The sequence below is a fragment of the Marmota monax genome, unplaced genomic scaffold (genome assembly GCF_021218885.2).
Source record: "Marmota monax isolate L192 unplaced genomic scaffold, Marmota_monax_Labrador192_F-V1.1 WCK01_AAM20220418_F8-fsc00072, whole genome shotgun sequence".
Taxonomy (NCBI): Eukaryota; Metazoa; Chordata; class Mammalia; order Rodentia; family Sciuridae; genus Marmota; species Marmota monax.
This window is the reverse complement of record NW_026692356.1, coordinates 9,270,090-9,290,994: the sequence shown is the minus strand read 5'-3', so window position 1 is coordinate 9,290,994 and position 20,905 is coordinate 9,270,090. Positions and strand designations below refer to the sequence as shown.

Sequence of the window (20,905 nt, the reverse complement as noted above, 5' to 3'; positions counted from 1 at the left end):
ATTCTTGTTGTCTGCCATTCTGAATGTAGTTTTGAGTTGCATTTCCCCGGTTGCTGATGATGTTGAACATCTTTTCATATATTTTTGGATCATTTGTATTTCTTCTTTTGAGAAGTGTCTGTTTAATTCATTTACTTATCCATTGGGTCATTTGTACTTTTGGTGGGGTTTTTTTGAGTTCATTAGATGTTATGAATATAAATCCTCTATCAGAGATAACAGAGCTGAAGAGAACATATTATATCATATTATATTACAGAGTTATAGTAACAAAAACTGCATGGCTAGCAAGGATTTTTTCCCATTTTGTAGGTTCTTTTTTCACATTCTTGTTTCCTTTGTTGTGCAGAAGCTTATTAGTTTAATGCCATCCTAATTATTAACTCTTGGCATTATTTCCTGAGTTTTATAAGGGAATCCTATAGAGAAAGTTGTGACCTGGGCCTATATGTTGGAGTGTTGACCCTATATTTTCTTCTATGAGTTACATAGTTTCTGGTCTAATTCTTAGGTCTTTGATCCATTTTGAGTTGACTTTTGTGCAGGTTGAGAGAAGGATCTAGTCTCACTCTTCTACATATGGATAACCAATTTTTCTAGCACTGTTTGTTAAAAGGCTTTCTTTTTTCCAGTGTATGGTTTTGGCACCCTTGTCAAGGATCCAGTGACTGTTTGTGTGGGTTTGTGTCTGTCTCTTCTGTACTCTACCATTGGTTTCTGTTTTTATGCCAGTACCATGCAATTTTTTTTTTTTTTTTTGGTGGTGCTGGGGACTGAACCCAGGGCTTTGTGCATGTGAGGCAGGTACTCTACCAACTGAGCTACATCCCCAGCCCACCATGCAGTTTTTGTTACTATAGTTTCTTGTGTTATCTCCAGCATTACTTTTTTAGCTTAGAATTGCTTTGGTTATTCTGGGTATTTTTATTCTTCCAAATGAATTTTAGGACTGTTTTTCTAGAGCTGGGGCATGGTAGCTCACTCCAGTAATCCTAGTGATTCTGAAGTCTGAGGCAGCAGGATCTCAAGTTCATAGCCAGCCTCAGCAACTTAGCCAGGCCCTTGCTGTCATAAATCCTGTGTCTACATTAAGAGATAGAGGACAAATATATACATAAATAGGCATTCTCTTCACATTTTTGAGGAGGATAGTATCAGCTTGAAAGGGAAAAGTATTCTTAAATGATAAGTCTTTTGCACAGCAAAAGATTAAGCCAGGCATGTGTGTGCCTGTAGCCCCAGCTATTGAGGAGGCTGAGGCAGGAGGATCACCTGAGCCAGTAGTTTGAAACCAGCCCGGGGAACATAGCAATACCCCATCTCAAAAAAACATCAAATTTATGGTTGCATTTTTATCACTTTTATGTTTCATGACTCCTTTGTCAATTTTCCTTTAAACCTCTATGAGATAGATGTATTTGGTGGTAAGAATGTTTTTGGAATTTGAACTCGGATACATTTTTCTTTAGGTACATTTCCACTTGGGCCTACCCTGACAACCCAAGCATCAGAACTTAGAACTGAAGCCCTTTTGCTTAGTTTGCATCTTTAGTGGCATCTGAGTCACCTGCATACTTTTTCTGAAAAAGGCTAGGAAGTAAATATTTTAGTCTTTGCCAGTCATATGGTCTCTATCACAGCTTTTCTGCTCTCCTGTTGTACCTCAAGGATAGCTATGGACACAAGCTACTGAATGAGTGTGTCTATTCCAATAAAACTTTATTTGTAGAACCAAGCGCTTATATAGTTTGGCCTATTTGTAGTTTGCTGGTTTTAGTTTAGATCCAAGTCTGACTTTTCTTAATCTCTAAACCAGTACCCCAAGGGATTAAATGGAATAATAATCTTTATGTACAAATAATCTTGCCTATTATAGTCAATATTTATTATATTTTTACAAACTGTTGTACAGTTTTCTCCTAGAATTACTGGTTAGCCGTTTAACAAAACTAAATTGTCTTATTGGTGGGTATTATAGAACAATAGTATCATTTGACAGCATGGGTAAAGTTGGATTTTTTTTAACTTATAAATAATGCTAAAAAGTTGAGAAAACAATACATTAAGCAACCATATACAAGTCACCCCTATAAATATTGGGAGCACTCATTTCTAAAAAACAGACTTTTTTCTCCATAACTACAGTGCCATTTTCACATTTTATGAAATTCATAATGATGTGTGGCTCCTACATGCCAATCTATAGTCATATTTTTATGATTATATAAAAAATGCCATTTTTACAATGGTTTGTTCAAATCAGGATCCAAATAAACATTTGGTTGTTAGTCTCTTGCTTGATTCAGAGGAGTCTATTACCCCATCCCCCCTTCTAATGCCCCTCTCTTATTGAAGAAACTGGGTCAGTTGTCCTGTGGAATGGTCCATATTATAGATTTGTTTCCTGTGTGGTTGTGTAACTTAAAAGAACGATCAAGGCTTGCTGTTGGAGAAAATGCCCCTTTATTGAGGAACAGCTCTGCATATTTATAGAGCCCGGGTGGTTTGACAGTTATGATGGTTTAATGGTTGAACATTTGACAATTGGCTGGGGTGCTTTCTGATTGGTGGGTAAGGATCATGTGATCCAGCAGGGCTAGTCTGATTGGTGGGTAAGGATCATATGAGCCAGCAAGACTTACCATTGGACAGCAGGATCATGTGAGCCAGCAGGGCTCACCATTGGACGGCAGGATCATGTGAGCCAGCAGGGCTCACCACTGGATGGCTCTTCTTGGGGGATGGGGAAGTTAGTCTTTGGAGTCCGGTCGACTCCCAGCATAACTTGTTCTACCATTGCCTAACCTGGATTTCCTGTAACTGGAGGTTAGCCACAGAAGTTTCCCTAGATTCAGGCTTAACTTTTTTTTTTGGCAGGAATGCTCCATGATAGGGATTGTGTACTGTGTCTCCTCACATCCAGAGGCACATGGTATCAGGGTATCCTTTGCCCTTTCAGTGATGCTGAGATGGTCTCTCATATGAAATTTATAATAATGTGCAGCCCCTAACACCAATCCATAATCATACTTTTATAGTTGTGTGAAAAATACTTTTTGTTTTTTTAACAGTAATTTGTTCAAATCAGGATCCAAATAAACATTTGGATAAAATGTTAAAATAAAACCTTTATTATTACAGAGCTAATGAATCTTCATTTTTGAAAAGAAAAATATTGTTCATATTGACAGCTCCAATCCCAAATTTTAATTTAAACTTTTTGATGTTAAATGTAATACAAGTATGTAAAATAGCATAAATGTTTTAAATAATGTAACTGTTTTAAATGATGCAGTTCAATGATGCAGCTAATATTTCTAGAGCAGGAGATCTACCACCCATTCCAGATGCCCTTCCAGTCATAGCACCCTTCCTCCCTCCTGAAAGTAGCCATAGCCCCAGACCTTACAAAGCTACAGGCTTTGTAGTTGTTCTTTGACCAAGTGTTTACCACCACCCAGCCCTCTGATGGTGATTTCAACACACACTTCTAAGTGGCAAAATGAGGCACACAAAAATAGCATATAGAGAAGGCACATTTTGTGCAAAAGGACAATATGAAAATATATGGATTTACTAAAATTTACAAAGGGTACTGAAAGATAAATCAATAACTTATTTTTTCCAAGTATCTGCTAATGGTAGAGAGAGAGAATAACCTGGGGGTACAATGAGACTTGTTACAAAGTTTGACTTTGAAAACAGGATTCACACATTCAAAAAAGATAATTAAGTCAAAAAGAAACAAAATAGCTCAGTGGTAGAATGTTTGCCTAGCTTTCACTAGACCCTGAGTTCAATTCCCAGTATTGAAAAAAAAAAGAAAAAAGGAAATCACCATTAGTTCATAAAGCTTGCACAGCTGAGCAGTGGTCTGTGTCACTGTACCATGACTTATGCTCTTTGCCTTAGACATAGGGTTGCTTCCAGTCATTTGCTTTTATGATGATACAATGCATAATCTTATCTATGAGTCATAATTCTGTTTTTGCCAGTATACCTCGAAGGTACATTTGTAATGAAATCTACCAAACTGTTGTATGTTCATGTATTAATATACCATAGTGAATCCCATGTGTATATATATATATATATAATTATAATGCACTAATTAAAATAATAACAATAATAATAATAATAGAAAAGAGATCAGTGGAGGATATAGTTCTAAAACTGGAGCTGCTGGGTAAAGACAAACCCAAGTGTGACTTTTACACCTATTGTGAAATTCCTCTGGAGATTGCATCATTTAGAAGCTCACCAGTTATGTGTAAGAATTAAAAAGGATTTTTTTTTTTTAAAGAGAGAGAGAGGGAGAATTTTTATTTTTTAGTTTTCCGCGGACACAACATCTTTGTATGTGGTGCTGAGGATCGAACCCGGCCCGCACGCATGCCAGGCGAGCGCGCCACCGCTTGAGCCACTTCCCCAGCCCTAAAAAGGATTTTTTAAAACTAATTGGAAACTGGTCAGTTAGCTGTTGCATACATATTATGAAGAAAGTGAGTTTTCCCCATAGAAGAAAATAATACGGAACCTAGAAAAATGGTTCCCCCTTATGAGACTGGGTGGGAAAACATCTGTCTGCCCACAGAGTTGCTCTCAGGAAGCCCTGGGAAGCTGCCTGTTTGGGTGAACAGATGTTTAAGTCTGAAAGATCTTGCATGAGGTCAAATACTTCTGCTTTTTCTTTATTGCAATCTGTGAGTAAATGTGGGGACATCCTGTTGCAGAAGTGGCTGAGTCCAGCCTGTGGTAAGAAAGGCAGGCCATAGAGGATATTGAAGACTCTGGGATGAGGGTGAGGGAACTAATTTAGAGACTTCAAAAGCCTGTGGAGAATGGTGGAGCCATGGGTGTGACATTTTAGAGACATAAAGACATAAAGTCTGCTACCTGAGCTGATAAGCCATTTTGATCTCTTCTATAACCAAAAACAGGTAAGGCAGCCTCCTTGTTCTTGACTCCTGTATTAGTCTACTCTGTGTTGCTACAACAAAATATCTGAGGCAGAGTACTTTAAAAAATTAAGAAGTTTATTCGGCTTGATTTCAGTGACTGGAAGAGCCAAATAGTATGTTTGCAGAATCCTGGCCAGGGCCTCCTGGCTGCATCACAACATGGTGGAGGTACAGAAAGGAAACTGGCGATATATAGAAGGGGGCAAGTGTATGGGGCGACTTCACTTTATAATGACCCATTCTCATGAGAATTTACTGGCAACTGGAGGTCAACATGGATCCCCTCTGAGGCAGTGCCCCCATGACCTAACTACCTTGCAGTAGGCGCCATCTCTTAAAGGTACCACCGCCTCAGCACTGCCAACCCAGGGATCAAGATTCCAGCACATGAATCTTTGGGGGACAAACCATATTCAAACCATAGCATCCCCTTAGAAAATATAGCTAATGTAATCACCATAAGTTTTTGTGGTGGTTGTAGTTCATTTGTTTCTTTTTAAGTTTTGAGCAAGTGGTCTTGGGAATATACCTTAGTGATAGAGTGCTTGCCTAGCATGCTCAAGGCCCTGGGTTCAGTCCCTAACACCCTAAAATAAATAAAATAAAAAGGTTTTGAGGAAGTGAAGCAAATCATGAAATCATTACATTTTTGAGGGTATAAAGTGATGTGGGGTTAGGCTAGTTGCACAGAAGACAAATTCTCAGTCGTCAAGATCTTAGATTCTTAACCCAAATTTCATAAGTATATCCTCACGGCAGTACCTCGCACATAGTTGGTGCTTAGCAAGTGCTAGTTGAATGGATGAAAGGGAGTACCCTTCCCTTCTGTGGGTTCTTTACCTTCATGGTAAAGTGAAGGTCTGGTTCACATCCCAGTTCTTCCACTCACACCTTTGCGACCAAGGGCACGTTACTTAACCAGTTTGCCTCAGTTTCATTATCTGTAAAAATACATTAATAGCAATAACTACCGCAAAGGATGTTTTAAACAGGTTAAGGAAACGTTAGCTATGATTTTGTCATATTGAAGTGTATTACATTTTTTTAATATTTATTTTTTAGTTGTAGTTGGACACATATCTTTATTTCACTTATTTATTTTTATGTGGTGCTGAGGATTGAACCCAGGGTCCTGCAGGTGCAAGGCGAATGCTCTACTGCTGAGCCACAACCCCAGCCCCGAAGTATATTTTTTTTAAATTTTTTTAGTTTTAGTTGTACATAATACCTTTATTTTATTTATTTATTTTTTATGTGGTGCTAAGGATCAAACCCAGCGCCTTGCATGTGCTGGGTGAATACTCTACTGCTGAGCCACAACCCCAGCCCTAGTATATTACATTTTGATGCAGATTTACTTCCTGGATTCTACAAAGTCAAACTGGGTTCTTAGTTTATATTGTGTATGTAACACACTGTTTACAGTATGTGTTATGTTTATATGACACGGATATACTGTTCACAGTACATATACCATGTGTGCAATATATACTGTATTTCTGGTACATGTATGTTATATATGTAATGCACAGTTAGTAGCACATATTACACATGTAACACTGTTGTAGTCCATATTGAACATATAACAGTGTTTGCAGATGTTAAGGTGTTATTTGTGCTTTTCACTCTGATGCTTTCATAAGTGGAGTCTCCAGAGGCTACCTGACATGTGATGGCAACACAGATTGATTGCGGAAGCAGAGATGAGAATCCAGTTGTCTTTTATCAAACCTAGGTATTAAGGCAGATTTGTAGAAATGTAAAATAATGCTACTCTTCAAAGTTTATTTATTTATTTTTTAATATGGTTGTTTAAAACCATGATTTATATATATATATATTTTATTTTATTTATTTTTTTTTTTGGGGGGGGGTACTAGGGATTGAATTCAGGGGCACACGATCCCTGAGCCACATCCCCATCTCACTGAGTTGCTTTGTGCCTCGCTTTTGCTGAGGCTGGCTTTGTACTCTCAATCTTCCTGCCTCAGCCTCCCAAGCTAGTGGGATTACAGGTGTGGTGTACACCATTGTGCTCAGTGACTATTGTTATTTTTAAAGAGGATATTTCAAAATTTTTTTAGTTTAAACCTCTAACATGGCAAATATTAACAACTCATATATACATAATCTCCTTGGAGTCCTTAATGTTTAGTAGCATAAAGAGCCCTGAGACCAAACTGCACTGCTGCTCTAGAGCAGTATTTTTCGAAGTGTAGGCTGTAGTTAGTTCATTATGATTTATTAATTGTGGATTATGACAAGCTTTTTTTAAAAAAGTGAAATGGGATAAAATCTTAAAATGGATACCTTGCATGTAAGGTTCAGTAGCATTTCATGAAATTTTTATTTTAATTTCTTATACATGTGTGCATGTGTAAAATGTCAATGTAAGTGGGTCAAGGAAATTTGAAAACCAGTCCTAGAGAAATTCATACAGTAGAAACAGGTACAAAAATATTAATTGCTATTGCTGGAAATATTTGGAGACAATCTGAATATCCGTGCTAAGGAAAGGGATAGATAAAATGTAAAAGAGTGCAAGGATTGAGTTCTATGAATAGCACTCGAGAAAAATGGCTAGGTGAGAGGGAGACAAAAAGTGTGACACCCATAAAATGCTGACTTGTGTTCTTGGATGTATATGTAAAGGCGAAGAATTATTTTGGAATGGGTCAGAAAGGAGACATGCCAGAGTCTTGATGGTGGCTGCTTCTGGGAAAGGGAATGGAGATAACAGGCAAAGGGACTTCTGCAAAATCTGTAAAGAAAGATTTCATGCTGTCAATTGTCAGTGAATATTGATTGACGCTTGAGTGTTTATATTTTCTTTTCTTTTCTGTAGCAGGTAGGCAGGTTTTCCAAGAGAGAAAAACAAATAAAACAAAGTGTGCAGCATAGTTGTGGGGGGAAAAAAATCTATAAATAGCCACTTGTAGTTCAGAAAACATGAAATCATCATTTATTGATGGGCAGATACTTCCAGCCCTGCTAGTACAGCAGCACCATGTGGAGCTCCTTGAGGGCAACAGCATCTGTCAGGTCACCTCGTGGTCAGTTTAGGAGATGATCAGCATTTTATCTGGGTGCCCACCTTTGCCAGACAGAAGCACTCTACACATACTTTCATGTGTGTTACTCATAGCAACCATTTGAAGTAGGTACCATGTTGTTTTGCATTTTACAGATAAAGAAGCTTGAGGCTTAAGGGGTCATTTGTCCCCTGGTCAGCCAGTGGCCTGGGGGAAATGCAAATATGCAGGGTTGGTTAGGGAAAGGTTTTTTTTAAGGTTTGCAGTTTCAGCTTCCCTGTGTTGTAAAATGAACATACAAATAATTTTCTATTGGTGCAGTTAGGGATGGGTTAGTTTAAGATATAACCCAGAAGTAGTCCTGAAATCCCATTGCAACCATTAGTTTTTTACAAGTTTGTCCTTTAAATCTTTTTTTTTTTTTTTAACTGGTAATTTTACCAGGAAGCCCATCAGACTGTCCTGAGTATTCTCTCTTGGCAATAGCAGCTTTGGCAGCAGAAGAAGTTAGAGAAACTCCAAGGAAAGCAGGAGAGTCAGGAGTTTTCTCATTCTGGATATGTCCAAAGGGAGTTTACAGCTTCATAATTGTTGGAGTTTCCAAGTAGGAGGTAGCAGAGGTATGGCTATTGATCTCTTTCTCTTTTCTTCTCAGGAGTACTTCTTGCAAGCAGAGCTAACAAGTAATGTTTTAAAAACTGGAGTGGTTCGCTGCTGTGTGGGCCAGTGCAACAATGCCATCCCTGTGGACACTGTCCTCACCATGAAGAAGCTGCCCATCACTTATGTATGTTTTTTGTCTATAGAATTTAATTCAGTCATGTACATTTTATTGCTTGAGAGCTATGTGTTTGCCTGGATTTTGGGTGAGGGAGATAAAGGAGACATTTGTGTAATCTTTCCTAAGGGCTTTAGACATGAGAAGCATCACAGATGTGAGATCTGCCCTTGGTCACACAGTGTAATCTGGAGTCAGGGTGGGCAGTACAGTCTGACTGAGCTGAAGCTTTCCTATCTATGAGATGAGGCTGTGACCTGACACTTCAGAGGAGGACTGTTTACCTGGAGGGCTCAGTTTGTTTTTTTTCTTGGTGTGCTCTCCCCCTCTCCTTCTTTGTGCTGGGGACCAAACCCACTGAGCTATACTCCCAGCCCCCGATTTTTTATCTCTTCACTAGATAAATGGTGGTTACTATCCTAAAAGAATTTGATAGAGTTAAGTCTTTTGTTGATAATGGTGCTGTGGGAGTTGTTACCTCTGAGGGTTTGCACAGGTCTGAAAACATCAGAATCATAATAGTGCCTTGTCCCTGGGCAGCTATGACAGTATTTGATCACTATGTAGCAGAAAAATCTTCATCCTTGGGTTTTTCCCTTACCTCTTTTTCTCATCTATCACCAGAGCAACAGGAAGGAAAACAAGGGTGGCTACCTCTGCCACTCCTGTGCAGAGCAGCGGATTGGGCCTTTGGCATTCTTGACTGCCTCTCCAGAGCAGGTACGCTCCATGGAACGCACTGTGGAAAACATAGTGCTGCCCAGGCACGAAGCCCTGCTCTTCCTTGTCTTCTGAGACCAAGACGAGTGTTCTCTGCACAGAGGGGCTTGCCGAGGACTCCCAAGTGCTGAAGAAAGCCAGCGTGGGTAGGGTCCTGCTCACCTGAGACTCTGAATTCAATCATAGAGCATTTTCTGGGGAAGAGGAACCCAACCAGAGTTGGACCTGCCATTTCTCTGTTCTCTACAGACAGCCAGTTTCCACTTGCCTATCCTCCATATGCATCAGGTCAGGGAAGTGGGGGATGTTCTTTTGATAAAAAACAAAAAACAAAAAACATTTTATGTATTTAAACTTTTATTACAAGGTTTCAATTAAACAGGCATTGCAATGCTGGCATGCCACTGTGACATCTAGCTTCAGCACTGTCATTTTTAAACTTTCACTTTTTACTGTTTTTTCTTTTCAGCAGCTTGTCACTTTTCATATAATATGTCAAGCGGAGAATGAGCTTTTCATGCCATGGGGAGTCACACATATATAAGACATAGTGTGAATCTTTGTCATTTTGGGGCTCACAGTTTAAACTGGGTAGCGGCATTATACATAAAATACAAGTATAAAGTGACAGTAGCTAGACTTCTTGTTTTTCCAGCAGGTACAGTTAAAGAGATGGATAATACTTGTAAGGGAAAGTGGAGGTGGGTAATTACTGTAGAGGGGAAGGGAGCAAAAAGATTGTACCTGGTACCCAGTTCACTAGACTTGTGGATCCTGAGTGGATATTGTAATAAAGTTGTAAATTTTTACAGAAATGACCATTGATGACACATCCCATAGATGTACATGGATTTGGTGTTCAATATTTTGGCATATGGCTATTGTAGGATGCTGATGGCAGGTGAAGGAGAGACATGGCATCATCAAAGAATTCAGCACATTTTTCTCCAAATTAAACCAAATGAATTCAGGATCTTCTGACATCAGATCTTTTTTAGGAAGATCATTCCAGATATAGTTTGGAGGATGTTTTAAGGTGGTCAGATAAATAAAAAAATACTTGGGATATTAATAAGATATAACTAGGACTGATGATTAAGGAATGGACACACATATTTGTGTTTCTGAAAGTGTGGCCCCCAGAAAGGCAGCATTGACGTCACTCGGGACCTTGTTGGAACTAAAATCTCTAGTTGCCACTTCAGACTTAGAGGTCAGAAACTCTGGGTTTGAGTCCCAGAAGTTGGTATTTAACAAGTCGTAAGTAATTCTGATGAACTGTTCTTGATATTAGGAAGGTAGAATCACCCAGGCATGGTGGTGAGTGAGCACTTGTAATTCCAATGACTTAGGAGGCTGAGGCAGAGAAGTTTGAGGCCAGCTTCAGCAACTAAGGCTTTAAGCAACTTATTGAGACCCTGTCTCTAAATAAAAAGGAATGGGGATGTGGATTAATGGCTCAGTGGATTGAACCTCTGGGTATAGTCCCGGGTACCAAAAAAAGAAGAAGGTGGTAGAATCAATAGGTCTTAGTGCTTAGGTGGGTATGGTGACTCAGTAATAGAATCTCAATATGAATCCCCACTGTCTGGCTGATTGACCTTGTAGATGAGGGCACCCTCCATTGAGAAAGGGAAAATGCGAGGTGTAGGTTTATATAAAAACAATAATGATTTTGATATTCCAAATGTTGAGTTTGTGGGTGCTTATGAGAAATCCAAGTATGGTTGTCTAGCAGGCAACTGTGTAAACACATCTGTACTTCATCAAATCATAGGAGAGTGTTAAGAATGAGAAGAGCAGAGGTCTAAGAAGCCCGAGGAACTTGAGACTTGGGGGGTTTTGTGAAAAAGAGTGACAGCTCAATCAGGAGGATTGGCCACTATCATGGTGGAGTTGTGACTGAGTTCAAGAGAGGCCATGAACTTGAGCATCCAGTGCTTTAAAGAAACCCAGGTGAAATAAAGACAGAAAGATGTTACTGAGACTGATAGTGAAAGTCAGCAGTGATGTTAGCTGATAAATTTTGGTAAGGCTGGAAGCCAGACTGCTGTAGACTCAAATGTGAATAAAGAACTTGCGGTAATTTGATGAATTAATCATATGTATTTGCTTTGGACTTTTCTGAAGTCATACTAAAATGACAGTTGAAGGTGGTTTTTCTTTTTTTAAACCATAAGGGCAAAAAAATTAAGAGATGGCCGCCACAAAAATTTTCAAGTTGGAAAGCATATATTTGTCCTCTAGGTAGAAAATGGAGATTTTTCTGTAGGGAATTCAGCCAGCTTCAGTGGAAATGCTGACAATGGCATTGGAATTCTTAAGGAAACAGCTAACCAGATCACCCAAAGAAGTCAGATTGCAACTGTCAAACCCCACCCAGGTGCTTACTGTCCATCATGTCTTCAGTGTTCTGCCCTCAACGAGGAGCAATAAACCAAGGATTGATAGACATCTGAAAATCACCTTGTTTTAGTCAGATTTTTTTGTCACTGACCAAAAGAACTGACAAGAACAATTTTAGAAGAAGAAGAAAAGTGTGTTTGGTGCTCATGGTTCCAGAGATTTCAGTCCATAGATGACTGACTTCACAGCTCCTGTCCCAAAGTGAGGCAGAACATCATGATGGAAGGGTGTGGTGGAGGAATGCAGAAGGAAGCAGAGAAAGACCTCTGCTCAATGAGGACAAAAATCCCAAAGGCATTCCCCCAGTGACCTACTTCCTCCAGCCATACCCCATCCTTCTTCAGTTACCACCCAGTTAATCCATATCATTGGATTAATCCACTGATTAGGTTATAACTTTCAATTCAGTTTTCTTTGAACATTCTTACATTATCTCACACGTGAGCTTTGCAGGGATAATTCATAGTTAAACCATGCCACATCTCCAGGATGAAAGTTGAATATTAAAACCAAAGAATCATCTTGGAGGGAGAAGAAAGCATCTAAATATCTTTATGTATTTAAAGAATGAGAGAAGATAGCGCATCCATGAAATAACAGGATCACTTTATATGCATGAATGTTTGGGGTCAAAAATGTGAAAGAAATGAAAGCCCAGTAGAATTTTTGGAAGGATCATCACTTGAGAAAATGTCAAAAACAAGAATTTAAGCTGGGTGCACTGGCACATGCCTATCATCCCAGAGGCAGGAGTGGCAGGAGTTCAAAGCCAGCCTCATAGATTTAGCAAGGCACTAAGCAATTCTGTAAGACCCTGTCTCTAAATTAAATATATATAATTTTTTTTAAGAGCTGGGGATTGGCTCAGTAGTTAAGTACCCCTGGGTTCAACACTCATCAAAAATTTAAAATTAAAAAAAAAAACAGAAGTTGAGCTTCTATCATATAAGCTGATATGGAATGATCACCTAGAGTCATTAAAAAGAAAAGGCAACTTGAGCAATAGTGTGTATGGTATATATCATTTGTGTAAATGGTGAGAAAAAAATTATGGTACATGTTTTTTTCTTTCCAAATCATAAATAGAAAACAGAGGCCAGGAGATTAAAAATAATAAGAATACCAGAACTGATAGGGGTTTCTGGATTGAAATGACTTGCTAAATACCCAGCAAAATGGGTAAAAATAGACCTCCAATGAGTATGTAGTGTCAGGCAAGCATGATAACGCCTCCGCTACAGAAATGAGTAAGTTTGAAATTTTCAGAATATTAGTGACAAAGTTCCAATAAGTCCACAGAAATAAAAAAAAGTTATATATACATAGAGGAATCAAAATGTCCCCTTATTATACAAGGGCTGTACTGTGGAGCCATCCCTTAAATAATTGGGGGGAATTATTTCCAACCTAGAAATCAAGGGCATTATCATGCCTCCCATTTTTCATTTCTTTCCTTGCCTATCATGCAGCTTTTCTCCAGAAGCTACTGGAGGTTATAATTTGGGAAGATAAGGGAATAAGCCAAGATTGGGGAGGTTGTTCCTTGAGAAAACTATTGGGTGTAAAAGGGAGAGGATGCCAAGACTTCGTGCACAGTGGGTCCCAGGCGGCTTTGGAGTAGGTGATGGGGCCCTGGGTGCAGTCTCTTCAAGATGAACTTAGTAGAATAATGAGTGTTCCCGAACATCTCAATGGGAGGTTTAGATAACTGTCAACGCGTTCAGGCTGGAGTTAATGCTAAGTATAGAAAGCTACGCAAACTGAAAGGACAACTATTTGGAAAAACCTGGTCCCATTATGTGAGAATCAGCTGCCAAAGCAGGTGGAAGGTGCCATGAGACCAAAGAAAAGACTCGGGCTTGCACAAAGTGCAGTTTACCAGGGATTTAAAACAGAAGTGCATCTCGAGCAGCAGCTAGTGATGATGGGTCCTCGCACACTAGGGCAAGAAGAAGGGATTTATATACTAAGCTAGACAAAAGTGGGCTGCTACTATCCAGACAGTACCTGACCTTTCTCAAGAGCTTGGTATGTTCGCATGCCAGTTAAAAAACTGTTGGTCAGCACAACATGCTCTTCTCTTGAGAGCTTGGTTGGTCCTATAGGATTTGGAATGCACATCAGGGTCACCTGGCAGGCAAAATGGCAGTTATAACCAGGATGGTGTCGTCATGCAAGCTGGATCTCTGCAGCAATTATCAGTTCTTTGGGAAGCAAGAGGTGGTAGAAGAGGGGAGAAGCACCTTAGTTCACTCCCCAGCTCAGCTGTTTCTAAGTCTTAATCTGCTTTGCACACACAGAGGAGGGAATGTGTGAACCTGGTGGAAGAGGGGAGTGAGCTAAATTTCCTGCCTCCACAGTGGGAGGTGAGTTTCAGTGCCTGAAACTCAAACTAGAAGCTTCAGGAAGATCAGAAAAGAATGGGAAAAACAAGTTGTTTGGGAATCTAGGCAGCTGCCACTGATCTAGGGCTGTGAGCCAAGGCAGGGCGCCAGGGGAATTTCACCCAGGAAATCCCAGAAAAGTAGCCTTCCTGCCTTGTGATGGCTCATACAAACCCATAATTTATACACGGCTTCCAACACTCTCTCTCCCCCTGCCTATGGTGCTGGGGGTTGAATCAAGGGTTGCTATAATATTAAGCCACATCCCTAGCCCTTTTTATTTTTTATTCTAAGACAGGGTCTCAGTTGCCCAGCTGGCCTCAAACTTTCAATCCTCCAGCCTCAGCTTCCACCTCCTGAGTCACTGAGATTACAGGCATGTACTCGCACATACCCTGAACATCTTTTAGAGAACTGTACTGAGGCCCCTCAAACAGTGGCCAACACAGCATCAACATCCTGGATTGTTTTTCTGTTGCCTTTTTTAAAATGTATAACTCAGTGGTTCTGGATTTTTTTAGCAGTGATTTTCCTAATACGTGTTTTCCTAATCTGGACCCACAGGCAATGCTGTGATCAGTTATTTCACAGCACATAACCAAGGTCACTGACAGCCTCACACAGTAGGGGCCTTATGACCCTGTCTTGCCAGTTTCACATTTTAGGGTCTGTTACAACATCCATGCTTTTGAACACCAAATTCAGTATTGAAACACATCGTGCTGTGAGTAACCCAAAAGCAAGACTGTTGAGGGCATCACACAGGAAATGTGATGATTTCACACAGGCGTGCTGAGGAGGGCAGGTCGCAGGGCTGCTCATCTCAGCTGCTTGGCCTCTGTTACAGTTCAGATCAGGAACGTGCCCCAGGATCGTGTGTTGGAGGCTTGGTCCCCAGTGCTGCAATGTCCAGAGTTGGGGCTCTGGGGAAGTGATGGGGTCGTGAGGGCTCTGTCCTCCTCAGTGGACTAACCCATTGACAGAATGATTTGATGACATTAGAGAGAGGTGGTTGAAGCTGTAGGGGGTGGAACCTAGTTGGAGGGAGAACTTCAGGGGTGTGCCTTTGGGGACTACATTTTGTCCCCAGCCAATTCTGCTTCTTAGCTGCCACGAGGAGAGCAGCTTTCCTCCCGCACACTCTCCCACCATGAGGTCCAGCTTCACTTCAGGCCCAGAGCAATGACCATGGACTGAAACCTCCAAAACTGAGAGCCCAAACAAGTCTTTCCTCCTCCAAGGTGTTCTTGTCATTTATTTTGGTCACTGCGACAAAAATCTAACACAGCATTGTTATTAAGAAGCCAGGAATGTTCTCCTCTTCCTGTCACCTTCAGTGTCAGCTTTGACTGGGCCAGCTTCTCCTGTGACCAGCTGTCTACAGTGTTTCAGGCATTGCATTCAGACACCGCAGTATTGGGAGGGTAAGTTTTCTTCTATGTGTTTTAGTAGCAAGAAAACCATTCCCAGAAGCTTCCCTAGCCTACCTTACATCTTGCTGCCAAGAACTGGGTCACCTGTCCATTCCTAAACCAGTCACGAGCAAGGAGGGATAGCTTAAAGTCACTTTGTTTCCTGGAACTTGGGGTGCAGTCAGCCTTCTTTTGATGCTCATGGCTTTGTAAAAAAAAAAAAAAAATCCTAACAAAGTGAGAATTCATTTTAGAAGGAAGGAGCAGGAAGGCAGCCACTACTGGTCCCTGATTATCCATCCCATACATAAAGAGATCTCATTTAGGAAATGGAATCAGCATTTATGAAGTGCCTCCTACACTGTTAGGCCCTTTTGTTCAGTATTCCACAGAGTCCTCCCCTCCACCTGGTGGGCAGCCTCAGCTTCCTTTTGCAGAGGATGAAACAGGCTTGATGAGGAATTGGGCCAGGACCACTAGGTTTGGTTTTATTCAGTAGATCTTTGATGAAAACTCAAGTTCAGTCCCCAGACCATGGTGCTTCTTCAGAAAAATAGGAAAAGAATGGGGCCATGTGAAGAGCCAGAATTGAAGCTCTTCACAGAAAGGAGACCACAGTTTTTTAAAAGCTACATTGAAGATTTTTTAGATGTTCCTTGCCATGGAATTCTCCAGACCGAATTTTACTTCCAATTGAAAAGTATAGCTGCTGTAATTATAGAGGACTGAGGGCTCTGTGCCCTTGCTGCCTCCTCCAGGGCTTCTGGAATACCTTGAAAATACCAGCAGGCACATGCACCCCAGCTGGCCCAGGACCACTTTTGTACTGGAGTACCTTGGGTACCTGCTGGGGTGCATTTGCCTCAGAGGGTTTTGAAGATTACACACTTGTTTTGTAATTAGGACATTTGGCTCTTTGCACAGAGAAAAGAAAAAAAACAGCCCTAGAAAAAGCACTACCTACATTTGTAGTGAGGATATCTGCCAAAAGTGGGCAACTGGGTGGAGCCAGAGACATGGTCTTGAGGTCCCAAGATTCTACTTATTGCAGAACCTTTGTTCTTTCAGGGTGCTTTGTTTTGGTTTTGTTTAAAGCAGTTATTGAGCAGTCTTCCCAGAACCCTGCTAATATGGGGGCTTTAAGAAATATGATGCTTCCCAGCCTGCCGTGGCCTTCTCATTTTTCTCAGCCATCTGCCCAACTCCTTTGCCCTTCCTTTCCTGAATGTGGTGCTTGGGTCCCCTGTTTAAAATGCTGCCTGAGAATTTATTTAAACTCCACCCATCCTCCCACTCACGTTCTGACTCCACAGTATTCCTCAGATCTTGAGGCCTTTCAGCGATGTCTATTTCTACACAACTTGTGTGACAGTGTTCACACTTCACCTGGTATTTACTACCTACAGCTTTGTGGTAGAAGGTTTTTGCTATGGTATGATGATTTTGACATGTCCCTTCTGACCAGGCTATAAGCTTCTCGAAGATAAGAACTAGGTCTTAAATGGGACCTCAGGCCTGTGTGAGAAGGTCGATAACATGTATTGTCATTCACTTCAGAGTGAGGCAGTGCCAGTGCACGTAGCCCAAGTGACAAGACCAGCAAATGGTAGAGTGAACACTTGGCACTCAGGTTGCCTAGGTTATGTCATTTTCACTGCACCAAGATAGCGTTTGGCAGTAACCATATTACAGAGCAGAGAATGAATGTTACAAGAGCTCAGAGACAGATGGTTGGTGTGCCTCAGTAGTTAACATGAGAAGATACAATTTGAGCTGGCTCTTGAAAGGTAGGCTGGATGTGAGGCTGGTGAGCAGTGACTGATGGGCCTGACCCATGAGAAAGCAGGGGTATGAGCCCCAGGACACAGTGGGAGGTGAGGCTGGAGATGTACAGAGAGGGTTCTGTACGGCCTTTGGGGAGCACTTCGCTGCATAGCCTGCTTTATGTGACCCAGAGAATCTAACTGGGATACTCAGGGAACTAACTCCCTTCCTTTGCAGACCAGGAGCTGAGGAGGGGGTCATGTGGAAAACAGGCTTCCTCTTGAAGAAACAGCTCCTCAACCAAGGAAGAAATGTTAGGGTGTTATCAGACACTACAGGGCTGCTTTTGAGGACAAGGGTGCGCTTGGAGTACATGTGAGCCCCAAATTTCCCCAAAGTCTTCCTTCTAGTATTGGGGCCTCATCCTTAATCCTGTGAATGTTCAACCCTTCAGCTAGGAAGCCTGGTGGGACTGCAAACTGAGCAGATCAGAAGCTCCAGCTCTTGAGTTGTGTTTTCAGGTATCTTGGCCATGCATCTCCAAGGGATAAAATTCAGCAGGGAAATCTCTAGGTTTCAGCCTCTGGCTTGAATTGGGACTTGAGAGGTTTACACTGTTATTTTCTAAGTTTTTCAGTGCCATTAAAAGTAGCCACCCATCCTGGCCCTGGGTCTCCTACAGCCACACCACTTTAGGTCAACAGCAATGTAGTCTCTCAGAGGTAGGCCTTCAGTGGGCATACCATCCCAGGTAACTTCCGGTGAACTAATTTTCCACGTGCCTGGGCTGCTCAATTGTCACCTGAGAACACCAGTAGAACTTGCACTATTCTCTCCCCTGCCCAAGGCAGATAACCAATCACAGATCTTTATTTCCCTACTTCTCTGTAATTTGCAATAATCACGCCTGGCACTGAATTCTACATCGGTTAGGAACTTTTCACTGATATGTATTGGAAATGCAGTCTGTTGTAAGCGAAGAAAGTATATTAGAAGAATACCATGGGATCATTGATTCACAGAAAGGTGGAGGATTAGTTTTGGAAAAAGGATTACAGTTAAAGCAATCTGGAAAGCCAAGAGTAGGAAGAGAGCAACCACTCTGATGTTTCTGGGCCATTGCTGGGAACTGCTCTGTACATTCATTCAACAGCCCTGGGTACTTGGCAGGAGGCAACAATGGACCCAAGTTCCACGCTCTGGTGGGAGCAGGGAGAGGGGACTTCAGGTCCTCTGCATTCGTGGGCTACAAGGCACTCCAACACTGTGGGAGATTCCCAAATCTGAAGAGGAGAGGGTGGATAGCTAAGAATAGCAAAAATAGAACAGGTAGATTTATAATCAGGCACTGAGGGAAGGAAACAGGAAAGTGTATTTTCCCATAAATAAAGTGCCTCATGTGTGTATAAATTCTTTTTTTTTTTTTTTTAATATCAGGGATTGAATTCAGGGGTACCTGGCCACTGAGCCACATCCCCAGCCCTATTCTGAATTTTATTTTAAGATAGGGTCTCACTGAATTGCTTAGCGCCTTGCAGTTGCAATTCTCCTGTCTCAGCCTCCCAAGCCGCTGGGATTACAGGCGTGTGCCACCGTGCCTGGCTGTATGTATAAATTCTGGAATAATATTCACACATTGGATTCTGAGATGCGCCAGGCAGTGGAAGTGTTGGGGATGGTATGGTCTGAAATGGGCTGCTCCTGCCTCAAGGTTGCACAGATTTGTGGGACAGCAAACAAGTGGAATTCTGAGACTAGGGTGTGCAGGCTCAGCTAACAGTGCGAGGTCCTTGAGGAGAAGTGGGTGGCAGTTGGAATATGGAGTAGTCTTCAAGTGTGTCTTTTTGTCCTCCTACTTTTTAATGTCCAGACATGGATTTTAAAAGAAAAAGAGAAAAAGAGTTTTATTTTTGATCAAGGAAAATCAAGATAAACGGTGATTCCTCATCAGGAATCACTTTTCTTCATAGCAAATATTGTGCAGAGCAAGAAAAGAGGGGGGAAGTGTGAATTTTTTAGATCTATAGCTAGATAAGGACATCTGGCTGAAGGTTTAATAGCTTAGAACTTCCAAGTCTTATGAAACTCTATGTCCTTTTTCCATCTAAAAATAAAAAAGTTTTGCTGGGTGTGGTGGTGCACTCCTGTTATCACAGTGGCTCAGGAGGCTGAGGCAGGAGGATTGCAAGTTCAGAGCCAGACTCAGCAACTTACAGAGGCTCTGAGCAACTTAGTGAGAGTCTGTCTTTAAAGGGCTGGGGATATATAGCTGAGATCAATCTCCACTACCAGAATAAATAAATAAACAAAAATAAAATAACACACATGCAGAAAGAAAACTTGAGCTCACTCATTTGGGACTCTGCATTTCCATTCTTTGTCTTCTTCGTTCCTTTGTGGAACATTTCTTGTTGATGATTCTTTCAGTGCATTTTTTTATATTGAAAATAGATATTTTATTTTGTCTATACAAAGCACACTTTCAAAATACAAATCATATATAATATGTAGGTATAACATACAAGGAAGTATAAATATAAACACGTATGTGTGTAAAATGTCACTGGGTTCGGATTTTTCTCTGAATCTGTTTTGCCTTCCCCTGCTCCCCTTCAGTGCACACAGAGCACTGGAGACAGGGTTGTTAGGTGCACAAATGCTGGAGTCTTCCCTGCAGATATCTCCCAAGCCAGGAGGGGCCTTAGGATGAACTGAGAGCCTCAGGTTGACTCCTGTCCTCTGTAAACTACAAGTCGGAATAGGGACAGAATAGATGGTCCAGTGGAGAAGCTGTCCTGAGTCAGTGTGAGTGAAACCAACAGCTTCCTGGAGCCTTTGGCCTCCCAGGAGAGCTTCAGCAGCTTGGAGTTTGGGAAGCAGGCCCCTGGGTCCCTGAGTGGTGTCCGCCTGTGTGCTGGAGAACCTACTCACTAAGACAAGAGGCACACAGTCCATATGGGTCATCACATTTGATGATCTTGGTGGGCTTTTTCCTGGTGCCCAGATCCTTGTGAATCTTCCAGGATCTCTTTAGCTACAATAAAGCTGGCTCCTTGGCTCCATCCTTTGCTGGGCTGGTTTCCAGGAGTTTCAGAGTTTTGTGGGTAGTTTCCCTGGTCTTCCTCTCTGCTGCTGCTCCCCCTAGTCATTGGCATCACTTCCAAATTCTCCATTTCAACAGCAGTTGGCTGGAAAATTCTCCTGCGAAGCCAATGATTTACAGGTTTTGAAAAGAAGACACAGTCATCCTCCAGTCAGAGATACTTCTTATTGAAAATGTATGTCCAGCACTGGGTGGGTGACATAAGCAGACATAGGTCCTGCCTGCAAGTGTCATAAAATACCTAATCCTCTGTGGTCTGTGTTGCTCAAAGACTGGCAAAAACCTAAAGTGCCTAAATGTGCACATGGTATCTAAATCCTATTTTGTTATTCTCAATTCCTCATC

The 20,905-nt window shown here is 41.3% G+C and overlaps 2 protein-coding genes across 11 annotated transcripts in view; one reads left to right on the top strand and one right to left on the bottom strand.

Annotated features, from left to right (window-relative positions):
* Positions 1–9,903, top strand: part of Fbh1 (F-box DNA helicase 1) — a 49,424-nt gene extending 39,521 nt beyond the window's left edge. For all 4 annotated transcript variants that reach the window (XM_046442395.2, XM_046442396.2, XM_046442397.2 and 1 more), the window contains 2 exons: positions 8,649–8,780; positions 9,396–9,903. In XM_046442395.2, the coding sequence (XP_046298351.1) occupies positions 8,649–8,780; positions 9,396–9,566 (303 nt within the window). In that variant the 3' untranslated portion in view covers positions 9,567–9,903. The remainder of the gene's footprint in view (positions 1–8,648; positions 8,781–9,395) is intronic.
* Positions 9,904–19,345: 9,442 nt separating this feature from the next.
* Positions 19,346–20,905, bottom strand: part of Il15ra (interleukin 15 receptor subunit alpha) — a 41,078-nt gene continuing 39,518 nt past the window's right edge. For all 7 annotated transcript variants that reach the window (XM_046442390.2, XM_058578660.1, XM_046442387.2 and 4 more), the window contains one exon: positions 19,346–20,658. In XM_046442390.2, the coding sequence (XP_046298346.1) occupies positions 20,421–20,658 (238 nt within the window). In that variant the 3' untranslated portion in view covers positions 19,346–20,420. The remainder of the gene's footprint in view (positions 20,659–20,905) is intronic.